General features: G+C 36.0%; 1 protein-coding gene across 1 annotated transcript in view; it reads left to right on the forward strand.

Annotated features, from left to right (window-relative positions):
* The window catches only part of LOC120334748 (rho guanine nucleotide exchange factor 4-like), a 31,529-nt gene that overhangs the window by 8,386 nt on the left and 5,943 nt on the right, over positions 1-17,200 (forward strand). The window contains exons 4-7 of the mRNA XM_078113298.1: positions 13,301-13,472; positions 14,529-14,726; positions 15,704-15,808; positions 16,496-16,663. Of these exons, the coding sequence (XP_077969424.1) occupies positions 13,301-13,472; positions 14,529-14,726; positions 15,704-15,808; positions 16,496-16,663 (643 nt within the window). The remainder of the gene's footprint in view (positions 1-13,300; positions 13,473-14,528; positions 14,727-15,703; positions 15,809-16,495; positions 16,664-17,200) is intronic.

The raw sequence follows: 17,200 nt of genomic DNA on the forward strand, positions 1-17,200 counted from the left end.
ATTCACGCAAAATTTTGAAATAAATAAAAGTAATAGCTTTCTAGCGAAAATATTAATCTTTAACCACTGAAAATTTCAAAGCAATTGGTCCAGTACTTCATATAATCTATAGTCGTTTTAATATTAAAATCTTTCACTCGCTGACGGCGCAAAATATTTAATAATTGGTAATTTGAGCAGATACCGAAATTAGTAAATCGTTCAAGAATAGGGTAAAATGGTGTTGGGAAAGGCGTATGAATTTATGTCGCACTGCAATTGCCGCAAAATTGCATTTATAAAAATATATTAAAAATTTGACTATGCTTATGAATGGTACCGGTACTGTATTGCATTACTCCAAGCACTTAGTATTAAAGCCCCAATGTTTGTATCATAACCCAAATGATCCGTAAATGGCATTTCCGCTTGAATTCAAGTTTATAATTTCAAAGATGGGGTTTATTTAATCCCATACACGGCCGCGCATGTTTACTATTTTTGATTTCGCGCTGAAGCACAAACATTGAGCGTGTGAGATCTTTTCTCCGAATATTGGGTTAATCTGTTTCAAATTTCGCATGCTTGAAGATGAAAGGAGTCCCTATAAAGCTATTACTTTAGGCGTATATTTTATTTGAATTGACTTCAAAGGCGATTGTGCGTTTTTCTGATAAACATCTATGGTCGCTGGAGATTTCATTCAGTAATCGGTAGTTTATTTTTCTCGCCATACTGGAAGCACACTAGATATACAAATTGCAGTAAATAAAGGATGTAGGCCCAAAAACATTTCAGGGAGATGTGGAAACCAATATTGGCTATAGAGCAGCGGCAACTTCGTTGAAGCATAATAAATAAATAAATATGGTTTACAAAAGTTTACAATATCGGCTGGGTACGTCTTGCTGAGTTTCAGACCATGACCGATCTTCCAGTGATTTTAAATAGTGAGAGAGTGAGGTCAATTAGCTGAATTCCGATTTATTGTATATGTTAAAATTGGCAGTCTCAGAATAGTATACAGGACTTCAATTATACGCTCATTTGAGAGTCTGCAGAGTTGTCCTATGGATCGATTTTCAAAAATGTTGTTCATGCACGGGGGATTGGGTTGTTGTTGCGAAAAATTCGCACACGCCTTTTTACCTATTTCAAGTTTTGGTTTCTTGTATGTGAAAGAAAAAATTAGCGCTTGGATCTGTCAAGCTAAGTTCTAGACTACGCGATCCGTGGCATACCTTTTAATAATGTTGATTGATCATATAATTTGGGGTTGGTTAGCTACAATTTCTGATATATTGTAGTTACTGAAATTGAAAGAATGAACGTGTGCAAACATTAAGGTGACCGGACTTACTTTGATTCGTATACAAATTCAGCATATCAAAGTAGTCACGTCTACCTAGCAGAAATGATACGATGCTTTCAAGGACTTCACCTTTTTTTTCGGTACTCCCGTAGTTTGTGTACCAGGTTAGGGTTTAGGCCATAATTTTATTAAGCCAAGTGAAGATATCCCACGTCCATAGGTTTCAGTCTTTATACAATTTGATGTAAAGTGGGCGAACAAAATTAGTTACCTCCATATTGGTACACACACTTCTGGATGTATCTCATTGCATAACTTGGTTGTTGTTAGTAAATCTACGTGATTCTAAAACTCCCATAAGCTTGTCATAAATTGCTTAGAGCCTTAGATTAATTCGAAACTGAATGGTACTTACCTGGTGGTCTTTTAGTTTCGAGATATTCATTATTTAGCGTGGTGCTCATATTAAGATAGAATTTTTTATTATTCGCTTGTTACACCTCCGTTCAGTTACAAATGGTTGTCAGTGGTTAATTGCGACCACCGCCTCACTGACAAAATTACAACATATACCCAAGGTAACTATCAGTAAAAGTTATGCAAGACAACCTCCCAATCCTTCCTCAATGCTCTTGCGTTAGTGGATTCGTATGTGTATAATGCAAGGATGCTGTAGAAGGAATAAACATGACCATACTATGCAATTCAAGAGTCTTGCTGCACAGACGAAACGTTACAGAAATACATTTGTATCAGTGTGCAGCAGGACTTTCAAATTGTATAGTGGAAACAAAGACACTAATGTAACGTGTATGAGTTAAATTACATCATAATACTACATTAGTACCGTTTATGACATTTCTTCGCCGTCAGGCGTGGGTAATGCATAGACTTTGCTTGTGCGTTTCTACCGATTTTAGCGTAAATTGTGACAATGTGTAAGTCACTTCCCACGCTTACATTGTTTTGTGTTGTCATTTCTGTAATAAAAAGAATAAATATATTTATATATACATAACTCTTATGATGTACCAGTGCTTGCAACTTTTCTCTAAATACCGTTCGACTTTTAATTTAGGAATTGATACCTTGCATTGAGCAAACTCTATTCGAATTAAATGAATAAACCAATAGTCACAAAGGTTACGCGTACGTACTGGGAGCTCTATCGTTGGTTAATAGTGTACATATTTGCTTGTTAAATGTAAACCTATCGATAATAGCTGTAAATATGACAAGACATTATTAAGCTCTCGCACTTTAATTTTTCTTTGTCAATCGCGGCTTCGTGACATTTGTTTAGCGAAGGTAAACCTATATATATATATATATATATATCGAAATTTAATACTGTTTATAGTTGCGTATGTGTACAGAACTCTTTTTAATGTGCAGCTATCAATACTAGCTGAAAATAGGACAATACAATATTAACCTCCTGCCTTAAATTTTTCTGTATCAATCGCGGCATGCTGACATTTGTTTCGCGAAGGTAAACCTATATATATATATATATTGAAAATTAGTACTGAATATAGTTGCGTATGTGCAAATAATTCTGTTTAAACGTGCGCTTCTCGGTACTCCAGAAGTATGTGAACTAAGATGGCGGACACGGGAAAGTAGTATGTGTACCAGGTTAGGGTTAGGTTATAATTTAAGGTACAAATACTACGTTCCGGTGTCCGCCATCTCAGTTCACATACTTCGGGAGTACTAGCTGAAAATATGACAATACATTATTAACCTTTCGTCTTGAATTTTTCGCGGCCAATCGCGGCTTTCTGGCATTTGCGACGGTAAACCTATTTCGAAAATTAATACTGAATACAGTTGTGAATGTGTATAGATATTGTTTGTTAAATGTGCACCTATCGATACTAGCTGGAAAAATGACAATACATAACTAATCTTACGCACGCACTTTCATTTGCGGCTTTCTGACATTTGCGATGGTAAACCTAAACATATATATATCGATATAATATCGATAACCATCACTGTTTATAGTTGCGCAATGTGTATAGAATTATTTTTAAATGTGCACCTATCAATACTAGATGAAAATATGACAATACATTATTAACCTTCCGTAATTTTTCTGGGTCAATCGCGGCTGACATTTTTTTCGGATAAACTCTTGGCATTTCAGTTGCCACTAATAACATTGCTAAGGGATTCGTCATTCAGAATTGATGTACTTTGAGAGCCAATTTCCCAACGATTCAAAAATAATAAAAAATAAAAAAACTAGAAAAAAAAAAACTAGACAACAGGGCTAATTCACGTGTCACCGTCAACAACTCTTCCAGTATTGTTTCCAATCCAAGTTGAGAGCTTTAACCTGGTTTATTGATGACATTCTTTATTAAAAGTTATTTGCTCACTGCCAAGACACGGCACTTGTATTGATTTGTGAATTCTAGTAAAAATGCCAATTTTGTTTAATGTATTAATCCACGCCGCCTCGTTCCATCATACTGAACAGTCAGAAGTTTCGAGGGAACTTTGAAAATATAAGATGTCACGCTCGGATGAATTTTTCTTCAGATAGCAGCAGCATCGCTGAAGTAAGTTACGCGAGTTATTCTGTCTAAAGCAACGTCTTCTAGACTCAGTTATCATTTACGTAATTTTGAATTTAAGTCCCTTGTTGGTAGCCAGTAGAAATTTGCGGTAGCACTTGTATGTTTTATATAACCTTTATATAAATGTTATGAAACTTCGTTCGGAAACGACTTCTATTGAGTAATAGTTCGTATACGGTGCAGAGGTTAAGTAAATTATAAAAGAAAAACTAAAAAATATGAGAACTCTGACAATCGACAGGGGTGTCACGGAGTGCATAAACGATTTTAGCAAACCGAACAACCGGTATTTGACGCGGAAAACGGTTTAAAAGGTTCAAGTAATGAAAATAATCTAGTGCAGTATAACAATCTATAGAGTTGTTTATCGTCAGCAAAGCAAAAATATACAGGATGTCCATAAAGTCCCTTTGCAATTTCAATATTGTTATGGAGTCAGTTCTCAATATATCTTAACCCGGTTTGTTGTTTTTTAATCGGTAACTGCTCAAGTATTTCTACTTCATTTAATGCATCTGTGAGGGCCAAAACAATATATGGTGTCAATAAATTCCTATTGCAACTTTAAAATTTTTTAAGACTTTATGGACACCCTTTATATAACAATCCTATTTAAATCTGGTTTGTATGTCGTTGTTGCCAATCGAAGAAGTTCTTTAACATGAGTGTCACTCACGACAGATCGATGCTTTGAGAATAGAATTGTTACGAAATGTATAAATATTTTTAAAAACAAGGGTATTTGGCGGTAAATACGGTTGAAAAGGTGCGAACGATGAAAACAAAACTAGAATAATATTCGTTTCTTACTCTGCCATTAACCCATCTTAGTCAGGTTAGCAAAAGTATAAATACCTTAGGCATTGGTCCCATTGGGTCGATTATTTCTATAAATCGCACTTAAAAATAATGCAATTTAATATTCAGAGAGAAATGCGGCATCGTGTTGTATTGATTTTTAAGCAAAAAAAATCAGGTATCGCATTAATCTCCTTGGTAGTTTGTGTCTATAGAGCGATTTTCATTTCCAATGCAATGTGAGCTCTATTACAGAGAGTTAGCGAGCGATTTTGAATAGTTGAGAACCTCTGAGGAAAAAAATATGGCAGGAAAATAATAATATAGTCACAAACAATAGGCGTTGAATTATTTTAATTTGAGTAAGTCCCTGGAACATTTTAGTTAATCTGCAGCAAGGTCTTTTTCATTAAAATTTGGTGTAAAGTAGCTCTAATACTCGTTTTGGCTCCACTTGAACCATTCATCAAAGACTCGACTTGCGCAAACCAATCCTTCATTCAACACGTCTTTTACTTGCAAATTACCTGTACTTACAAATTTCTGAAAACTAATAGCCAAAAGTTTTTAAACAGTATTACAGCATTTATAGCATGCTATTTTCATAATCATGATAGCCCAGGATCTCATGATTGACTCGACTAGTGGAAACGGGTCAGCTAACGCTTCAAAATATTGGGATTATCTGAGAGAAAGGTGAGTGAATCAAACGATGACCTTAGCTTCATACCTTGTGTTGTTACTTATCGATTTTAATCGGTAAGTATGTTGATAGGTATTTGTCTGTTCGACTGTATGTCTGTCTGTTAGATGCACGCGATATCTCACGAAAGCAAGATTGAATCTGCTCCAGATTTTGCATTTGCATTCATCATATGTCGGACCAGAAGCCTATTGATTTTGGATGGATTATGTCGTATAATTAGCGAGTTATTAATTAGTGATGAGACACAGGGTGTCACTATGGAGTGAGAACGCTGTTTTGGGGAATCCCCCAACTTTCGATCGATAAGTCTTCGGTCTCTGGCCGATATTCTCGTTTGTTGTTTTTTGACTAAAATCTCAAATACGCTGCGGCCACTTGTTCTTTTTAGCACACTTTCGCCACGTTTGTCCGACTGTTGAGTTGGGGTTGACACATATTATGGGATATTGGTTTACACAGCAAGACTCTTGAAAACCAACGTTTTGAAAATTCTTGGCTACGCCTCTGCCTGCAACGTTTAATCGTGAATTATATTTCCCGAACTTCTCGCCCTATCATTGGCATTTGGCGATGGGCGTTCAAACCAGTCTTGTAGGTTGTATATTCTTCGCTTCCTTTATCATGAATGAATTTGTTGTTTGTGTATTTTACCTGTTTATTCTGAGTCACTGTGTCGTGGTATAACGCCACCTGGCACAAATCAGGGGGCCGTTATGATAATAATTTCTATGAGGTTTGAAAAACCTATTTGTAACTAATTTTAAACTGGTGACACTCTTGTATAGGTCGAGCTGGTCCGTCCGGCCCTATCAAAAGTAGGGCTTTGTGTTTATATTTGTTAGAAAATACCTTTTTCCCGGTGCTCCCGAAGTATGCGAACCAAGATGGCGGACATCGGAACGTAACATGGGTAACAGGTTAGGGTTAGGCGATAATTTTTTTCCAATTTTCCTTATTTTAGTCCTATTATCAGTTCGAAGACTAGCCAAGAGCCTCCCGTAGTATTTATACCTAAAATTATGGCCTAACCCTAACCTAGTACACATATTACATTCCGATGTCCGCCATCTTGGTTCGCATACTTCGGGAGCCCCTTTTTCCCTTTTATATCGATCACTGATCGAAATCTTTAATGAAATTCAAAAATGCTCAAAGCGAGGCCCCGAGTACTCAACTAAAAGCAAAGGATTGCCGGACTGATTAGTTGACAGCGACCACAGACGTACTAACACAAGGGTGTGCAACCTTCTTGTCGGTGGGTCATATAACCAACTTCAGACATTTAGCGGGACATCGTCTATGTACACGAGGAAAACAAATTCTCACAATGAAAAATTTTATTTATTTAACATTTTGAGTTCTCGTATGGTTTGTTAACATTAGCTTTAACGGTCTTACGGTATCGGGCAAAAACGGTGAAAGAATTAAAGCAGCGTAAAGAGCAAAAAACAAACATTTATTTGAACCTACGTGAGCGCCTTTTTAAACATAAACTGTCGGATTAGGATTTTATGCCGAATGGACGAAAATCCGAGTGTTGCTGAGCCACACTAAACGACTTGGCGGGCCGGATTGTGGCCCGCGGGCCGCCTGTTGCAGACCCCTGTACTAACAGTTATAATAGTTTTCTCTTTACCTACTAACTGTTTTTTTCAGAATGGGTGGAGATTCTTCGAAATCTTATACCGTCTTAGTTTGTTTTTCCCACAAATCTATATCCTGCTGTGATGTAGACGTTTCAACTGCTTCATCACTGGTTTCACGTCTTTTATGTAAGGTTATCGCGACTTTGTTTCGATAAAACCTACACGGAATAAACTAGTGGTCCTTCTTATAACATTACTTACACGGAAAAAAGTGCTTTCTTTTATATTATTGCCCTGAACAGTTAGCCTTCAGTTAACTTTTTTTGCAAATTGGTTTTGAGAAAACCTACACGGAATAAACTAGTGGTCCTTCTTATAACATTACCTACACGGAAAAATAGTGCTCTCGTTTATATTATTGCCCTGACCGGGTAGCCTTTGGTAACTTGTTTTCGCGACTTGGTTTTGAGAAAATCTACACGGAATAAACTAGTGTTCCCTTGTATAACATGACCTACATAGAAAAAATAAAGTTCCTTTGAATATTATTACCCTCAACGGGTGGCCTTCAGCCACCTCTATGTGACTGTAGTTGACGCATAATTGCTGATGATGAGAAGTATAATCAATCATTGTGATGTTTGAAATCACCCTTTGTCATGAAGTGAGTCAGAGTTGTGTGAGCACTACTAAAAAATATGGTAAAATATACTGCTTTATTAGTAAGATATTACGATTCTGCATTTTTGTACGATTTCGCTCAAACAAGGCCATGAAGGGCATAAGTCTTAAATATAAGCCAAAAGTGTACTTATAGAAAGAAGAGAGTAATGTGGAAGTCTTGAATTTCTGAAAGTAGTTTCAAGCTACGAAAATTACTATGTATCATACAAAAAAAATTATTTATTTATCCTGCTACACATATAAGTTTAGAAGTCGTGATATCATGCTTGAAAAACCGAACATTTCATACTTATAGGTTTAATTGCATTTAAATATCTTGTAGGTGTATCAAAGCTATTAGACCAAGGTATGAATTTGTTCTTTGCTATTTGTAATCCATAGACGTAACTGTACATATCTGAGACTAAGGTTTGAACTTCGTAAAATAATCGTCAATACAGACATTCGTTGTTGGTCCTATATACGGGGTTATGAAAAATTTCTTTGTCTTTGTTTATTAATAGTTTAATATTGTAATTGTAGTTCTTTCTTTCGTTTTTCATGCAATATTTTTTTTTTTCAAATCACAATTTTTTTACTATAAAACTGGACGAAATTTTTGGACACCCTGTACTGTTGACGATTCGCGAACATTGTTACATATGACTAGAAAATTTTAGTTATTTCTTGTTTTTTTAAAAAGGAGAGGAAACTCATCAAATAGGGAAATTCAGTTTACTCGTTCACAAAGGATAGGAAGTTGCGTATGCATCAGTGCGAAACAGGCAGACGAAGCACATTCGTTAAGCACAGTTAAACAGAGGGACACTGTGTTTTTGAGCGGTATCTCTTCGAATTTGTTTAAAATTGTTACACGATTAATTTTAGGTTCTCTCGTAGTATATGTACCAGGTTCGAGTTGGGCCTTAATTTTGTTCCGATTTTTCTTATTTTAGTTCTATTACAAGTTCGGGGACTGTCTATGTTAGCAAAATGGATATACCCCCTGCTCATAGGTTTCAGTACCTTCACACAACTTGATGTAAAGTAGGTAAACACACTTCCGGAGCGCCCTATTTTACGTGGTCGCTCAGAAGAAAGCACTAGAAAAGGATTCATTGATATATAAAAGGCTATTATGTTTTTGTTGTGATGTTATAGGCATGATATTTTTATCCGAGATTTTAACCTGCTCAACAATATAGCCTAATCCAATGCGATTAACGATAAAATCGCGGTTTTTTCGCTGATTTTTTAAAAGTAGAAAAAAATAGAGAAACACATAAAAGATTCACAAAAACCGCAACGAGACGAGGTAGACTATTCATATAAGTGAGCGACAGTTAAACAAAAAAGCGTCGTATTTTTGTGTATTATGCCTTTGTAGCTTTCAATTTTTCAAATTCTTTAGGTTATCCAGGCGATTGTCCCGAACAAAGCTGCTACTGCCACTATTTGTTCGCAGGGCGTAGCCAGCAGGAATTTACAGAAGGCTTCTAAACTAGTCAAGTTAGGCCGTATATCAGCTTGCGGGTTCGAAGGAAGTGGGTTTTCAAGAGTATTTCATAGTTTTAATTGCACATAACACTTCGGTGGTCGACCAAAAGTTCGAGGGTGCCCTCGAAGTATGTGAACCAAGATGGTGGACACTGGAACGTAGTATGTGTACCAGGTTAGGGTTAGGCCATAATTTTCGTCCAATTTTCCTTATTTTACTTCTATTACGAGTTCGGGGACTAGCCAAGTGACTCCCATAGTATTTCTACCTGAAATGATGGCCTAACCCTAGCCTGGTACACATACTACGTTCCGGTGTCCGCCATCTTGGTTCACATACTTTGGGAGTACCAATTTAATATCATGATATTTAATTTGTGAGGGACCTTTCTTGAAGCAAATAGCTGTATTCTTCGTTAGTATTATTATTATGTGTTGCGTAACAAATTTGCGCTAGGCAAGATTTAAAGAGGATATGCAGTTTGACAAGACTGAACTTGTATTGACTCTTCCTTTCGCATCCTTTCATAGTTAGTGAGGTTATGAGCGTTGCATGAAGTTAGACAGTTACGAGAATATGAATTTGCTGCAGTTTGGGAGACGCAAATCTTGAAGACAAACATAAATAATATAATAACGAGAATATCGGTTGGAAACCGAAGACTTATCGATCGATAGTTAGGGGATCCCCCAAAACAGAAACTGCAGTTTCGATTCATCCGCTCTTGTAACTTGCGCACTGCGCATCGCACACACACACTCGGCGGGTTTCAAAATTCTCTCGCTTTACAAAAATCTAAATCACTATATCAATAATTGATTGATAACTCGCTAATTATACGACATAATTCGCCCAAAATCAATAGGGATCTGGTACGAGATAAAATGAATGCACATGCAAAATCTGGAGCAGATTCAATCTCGCTTTCGTGAGATATCGCGTGCATCTAACAGACACACAGACACACAGACACACAGACATACATACATACAGACAAATACCTATCAATATACTTACCGATCTTAAGATCGATAAGTAATGAGGCCGTGGGTATATTTTAGCCAGCATCAGAACAGTAAGAAAGCGGATATGCTGGTATTCTGGCTTGATACACCTTCGTGAATTACCCAATTTGTTACAACCAATATTGAGATAGGTTTCACAATTGATTATTTTCACGTTTTTTGAACGACTGCAAAGACAGGATATACAATATAGTAGACCAAAGTTCATTTTCGAAATTACGGGAATATTATTGACACACTTGGCGAATCAACGTGTAATTAAGAAATTAATGAGCCATTGGTTTTGAAATTTAGCGTCGAAGACAAGTTTTACAGGGTGTTCATAAAGTTCCTTCGCAATTTAAATTTTGTTATGAAGTCAATTCCTAATATATTTTAGCTAGGTTTGTTGATTTTGATCAGTTTATGTATTTTTTCTTCATTTACATCTGTGAGGGCTAAAACAATATATGGTATCGATAAATTTTCTTTGCAATTTAAATTTTTTTAAAGACGTCATGGACACTCTATATACACTGTTAGACCAGAGTTCATTTTCTATATTACAGAAATATGTTTTGAATCTTCAGACGCCTGATAATAATAATTGATTATTATCAATACAAGACCATGTATGCAGTGTCAGAGTTACTAGTGAATCACGGTTCATCGGTGGCCCATTCGTTGCTAAGTATCAATTACTGTCTGCAGAAACATATGGTTGAACAGTACTGGGAAAATTGAAGCCATAAATAAAAAAAATTCACGCTTGTGAATAGCACGCTCAAATGGAAATTATATGCCTTCTATCGGTACTCCCGTTGTGTGTGTACCAGGTTAGGGTTAGGCCATAATTTTATTCCGATTTTCCTTATTTTATTTCGGGGACGAGTTTGGGTACTGTCTGTGTTAGCAAAGTGAATATACCCCCTAAATTAGACAAAATTGGTTACCTTCATATTGCTATACACACTTCTGGAGCGGCATTTTGCGTATATGCGTTTCTAGGTCGTTAGTATTTGAATGTATGTGGTAATATTTGACAGCATAGTCCATAAATTATAAGATGTGTGTTGCTAGTTTTTTATATTCGAGGATAAATTTTATTAGGTTGGCGAACGAGACGAAAAGGTTGAGGATCCTTGCTGAATAATTTCAGTGTTTACGCGGGAAATATATACTTATTGTTGTATATAATCTTTTCGATCCAGCATTGCGCACCCAATTTATTACACCCATGGTGAGGGGGTGGGTGCTAGATTTAACCCATAAACTTTTAACTCGCGATGCAAAGGTTAGCTAGGCCACCTTCCCACCCATAATTTACACGTTTTGATCCATATTATCTGCTTTTTTACGACTGACAACTTTCGATTAATCTTAGATAATGAAGTATAATAAAGACAAATATGTCTGAAATTGCATTGTGTATTTGATTTATTTCTGGAAGGAATTATATTTACTAGAAAAATGAAGAAAAGTGCGATAAGACAGATGCGTGATAGGTAACTTATTTATGTGGATTGTGGAGGGTCACGGGTGCTTTACGACGAAGTATGTATTTGGCGACTCTGATAACAAGGTTGCCTTCGTTACTTATTGGCGCGTACAATTCCTGTGCCATGTGGTACACTATGGTTAAAGCCCGCTGTTTTTATGACAGACTAGTTGTCATATACGGAGGAAGATGTTTTAATGGCGAACGTGATATAATTACGCATTATTTTTAACGGTCCATTTGGCAATCGAACAGCCCTTTGATGATGGCAATTGGAACCATATATCGTCACGCTAATAACCGAGTTGCGTAAGTCATTTTTGGCGATTTTGAGTTTTTTATAAAATAGGTATTTATGTAATGCTGTGCGCCTGTCTGTTAACTCAGATTTCATTTTAAGAATTCCGAAACCCATAAAAATGGAGATTTAGTATGACATGCACTTTTATGCAATTGTTTCGTCCTAATGAATTATCATTGTTACCGCCGGACTATTGTGACGTCACAAATGCAACATAACCTCGACGAAGTATTTGCGAGTTATTGCATCTCGGATTCTAGCTTAGCGCGTATTAATTTGAATTTATACTACAGTATAGGAAGGCGTGCACTTGTGATTCACTGTCCGAGTCCAATTCACCTTGGTTGGCTTTTATATTGGATGCATTGCTGTTTTATTCTTTATATTTAATCTTGGTCTTATTTCGGTGAGTGTGCAGAACGTGTTATATTGTTGAAATATATATTTTTAAACATAAAAAATAATGTAATTGAAACTGATTAGCTATTTTGGGGATTAGACATCGTAGATACTGAGAATTGCATTTGTTTTTGGAATGTTTAGTTTTCAGGACTGGTGCATATAGTAAAGTTGCAAAATTGCGTATGTCCCCCAGTCATAGACACATTTCTGCCTAAGTCACAGTGCGCCATTATGACGTCACTTAACTGCGTCATACAAATTAACTTAAATCCGGATATGATCAAAAAATTGAACCATGGCAAATTATTGACTCTCAATGGCATAACAATTTCATTAGGAAGTTTTTTATGTTTTTCTCAAAACTGCTAAAAATGACTTACGCAATTCGGTTATTAGCGTGACGATATCCGTCCCCATTTCTCACCGGCTGGCTATATGGCAGTTCAATACCCCTCAATGGAAGAAGCCTTCAAATGTCGATTGGGATCAATATATACATTTTGAGATATCTATTAGTAGCTTTCTGTTACATGTAATGAGCGTCAAAAATCAGTGGTGCCATATGATGAAGAAGTTATATCGGCATTTTCTGTGTTAAAAGTGTTTAATAAGTGTAGAATAAAATAGCCGACAATGCGTTCGGTTCCGCCCCTCAACTCCCTCGGCTATGCTTGTGCCCCCATTTAACGGTCCTTCCTGATGTGCCTGCATGTTTACCTTGCCATATGATGAAGACCGTATATTGGCTTTTCCGGGATAAATAGGAAGTCGTATAACAATTTTAGAATAAATTAGTCGGCAATACGCTTGTCAGTCGTTCATATTTGAGTAAGAAAAGCTCACGGGAATTACGTGCATTCGGCACTCTTCTATTACTGCGAAATAATAAAAACCAGCGGGGCAATAAGGTACCCGGTATTTTCCATAACACAATTCATCTCAATTATACATCATTACTATTTCAGAACAATGCGCAAAACTTTGCGCGCGATGCACATCAACGAAGCTGATCACCATGACAGCGACGGATACGGTTCAGCGCCTCCCACCAATGAACAACGACTACGTATGTTCGTTTTGAAAGAAATATTAGACACAGAGACGGAATACTTAAAATTATTGGAGTTTATGGTGGAGGTAATTGTATATACAAACGTATACCAATACCAACCTATTTTTGCTTTAATATGCATAGCATTTAAATGTTTTCAAAAATATAGGGTGTCCATAAAATCCTACCATTTTTTAAAATTGCAAAGGGAATTTATCTATATTGTTTTAGCCCTCACATAGGTATTAAATTAAGTAAACATACTTGAACAATTACTGATTGAAATACAACAAACCTGGTTAAGATATATTGAGAACTAACTTCATAATTGAAATTGTAAAGGGACTTATGAACACCCTGTATATCATATATATTGATATTAGGATTGCGTTTCAATAAAGCATGCTGTAAAACATCTTAATGACGTCATTTATTCAACTATGAGGTACGTCGAGTCAAAAACTGACGTCCCAGAATGTGACGTAATAATAATATTATGACGTAATAACATTGTCCTTTAGCAGCATTTTGGGCCTAAATCATTTTTCTGTACCTTATTTGTTATTGTCCCATCATTACTTTTCTTTTCTCTTTAATCCTGTCTATCTCAGATTATGTTCGAATAAATTAGCTCATGTTATTTGCATCATTTTCTAACTTATCCTACCTATTCTAATAAATAAGAAAAAACTGATGAGACTATTGGTGCTGGGCCAGTATGCTCCTCCAGCTTTTCATTTAGAGGATGTTTTCCCCAAAGTTTGGGGATGATAGATATTTTGCTTTCAGGAAAAATGTGTTATTTATTCAACTGATCATCTGCACTTTTCATATCCACTTTCTTGAATCTGGATATTCAAATACAATTAAGAAGGAAAACGTGGAGTCTTGAGGTTTTAAAAAGCGTTTCAAGTTACCACCGACTACATCTCTGAGAAAATCAAGTTTTGATAAGAAAAACGTTTGCGTGGCAATCTTTCTTAAACAACATACTATTAAAAACATTCAGTAAAATTTAATGCTTTTTGAGTTTTCTAAAAAATATTATTTTCCTCGATTTACACCATTTTAACTAGGAAATATACCCTGGTTTGAATTAATTCGTTGTTCGGCACCATATTTAAACAATTCAATTTCTAAAGGTCATGACCCCTAGTATCCAGAAGATGGGAGAAGATCAAACTCGTGCTCACTCATGCAAGAAGGAAACTACGTCACAAATTCTCTCGAATGTGTCAGAAATCCATTTGCTTCACGTTGACTTTCATAAGGCATTAGAAGAAGCACTCTCTCCTATTCCGTATCATACTCATCGCATCGGAAAAGTATTTCTAGAATTCGTGAGTAGATATTTTTTGATTCGTTTTGAAGGAGTATTTTGATGTATTTCATTTCAGATTAGGTTTTAATGAAATGAAGTTTCGCGGCAATCGGCACTTGGAGGCGTATAATGCATCGTCTCCTGTAAATTTACCAATGGAAGAGTCTCTATCATTTCTGAGCGGGTACACGAGGCCTTGCTTTGGGGAAATTCTCTTGAAATAAATTCAAGGGGGGCCAACACTGCGATCGCGATCGACTGGTCGATCGCCACGTCTCGAATAGTCAATGGCGTCTGATGTGAAGTGAATTTAATAACATACCCCCAAGAATTGATGCGAACCAGTTTCATATAGCGATGTTTTGTGCTTCAAAACAGAACGAATACAGTGCTGTACATGCGCAAAAAATACAATATACACATACAGTATTTAAGTCTGGGCGGAATTTTTTGTATGCGTGTTCGAAGTTATCTGCATATTCATTACTCATTCGTTTTTGTGTATGACCTTATCACCGATCAGTCGATAAAAGTTGAGTGGAATCGAAAGTCACTGATCGTCATTTAGATCGAAAGCAGGTTGGCTCATGATCTATAGGCACTGTGGGAATGTCATTGGATACCGTGTGGTGTGTGACTTGTTTCCGCACTTGTTTTTTCAACGAATGCGGTAGTTATCATAGCTATTTGCCTTGAGGTTTTTTAATTTATCGTTATACGCAATAGCGAAGTCCGTGTCTGATTCCTCTTATTACGGCTACGTCAATAAAAAAAAAAATTCTTGTTTAATTTTCAGAAAGACAAGTTCAGTGTTTACATATCTTCAAAACGTCGTCCTTTTTCCAATGGGCGACCCCTCATGAGCCACGCCCTAAAATCACCCTTGCCGATTGACATAGCTTCAAAGCATTGTCCTCTTCCCAAAGGTCGAATACTTCACGGGCCACGCCCTAAAACCGCCCACACCGATTGAAATAATTTTTGTTTATTTTTCAGAAAGACAAGTTCAGTGTTTACGATGAATACTGCTCCAACTTCACAAGAGCTCAAAAAGTTTGTTACGAACTTGAGAAAGATCCGGATTTCCAAGAGTTAATAACGGTGGGAGAACTTCTTTCGTATTTTAATACAAGAGAGCTATGCTCAAATATATGGACACGTAGAGCATTTCGACAATTTTTGAAAATTATAACACAGTCCACCGTTCGGCATAAAAAACTCCCCACTTTTGCTAAGCAAGTAGTAGATCCACCGGCAAACGCCGGGCACGAAATCAACTGATGTGCTTACGCAGAACGTTCGGTGACGTCATAGCAAACAAAAACGAATCCCACAGATCTAACAGAAATATTTGAAATAAATAAAAAAAAATAGCCTCATAGAAAAAAAAATCCATCTCCAACCACTAAAAATTAAAAAAAAAAAAAAATTTGAGGGTTTTCTTTGTTATTGTTTATTAATAATTTTATTGTGCTTGTATTTCTCATGTATCATACAATAAAATTTATTTCAACTTTCAGTTATTACTACTTGGTATATGACTATACCATAGATTTTTGCAAATGCACATAAGTATCTCACATATATTATTATCACATCAATTTCGCACATGCACCTAAATATGCCATATATATGTGTATCACATAGAATTTCGCTAATAAAAATAAATATGTCACATGTATGAATATCGCATATATTTTTGCACATGCACATAAATAGGTCACATATATGGGTATCACATAGGATTTAGCACATGCATCGAAATAATATTTTTATAAAACATTTCAGGAATGGAAAACCAGCGTTGAAAGTCAGAGTCGAAAATTTCTACACTTGGAAGGGTTTATTATTTCACCTGTTCAACGAATATGCAAATATCCACTGTTTCTCAAAGAACTCAAAAAATACACGCCTTCTCAGCATAAAGATTTTAAAGACGTCACACAAGCACAAAAAGTAAGAAATTTTATGTATGAGTCAATCGTGTCAACATTTATACAAGATATTTTATGCGCATAACATGGCCGGATTTAGACAATGAGAAACCGGGCTATGCCTTTTTGTGGGCCCTCTTCGACAATGAAGAATGCATATGACGTCAGAATAAGCCATGTTGTAATGTATTATGATGCCATAAACAAGTTTAAAAATTGTATACATTATAAAATTTCACTTACGAGCAAGATACGTACGCTAAATCCCCAAGTAGATTTGATAATAAGTTGATTCGAAAATACTGAGAAACTCAATGCATCAATAAAACGTGACAGCATTAAAAAACTCGACATCATAATCCCAGTATCTAGTCACGAGAGGCGGGGGCGGGAGGTCTTGTGTTGAGTACTAACAAATACAATTATCTTGGAAATAAGCTGATTTACGATAAAAAAAATAACCGGAATGGTAAAAAATATATTAATTCCTATGCATAAAAAAGTATTGATTAGAATAGCTATATATATATTGATATGTCGTGATCATTTTCAAAAACCA

The sequence above is a fragment of the Styela clava genome, chromosome 1 (assembly GCF_964204865.1).
Source record: "Styela clava chromosome 1, kaStyClav1.hap1.2, whole genome shotgun sequence".
Lineage (NCBI taxonomy): Eukaryota > Metazoa > Chordata > Ascidiacea > Stolidobranchia > Styelidae > Styela > Styela clava.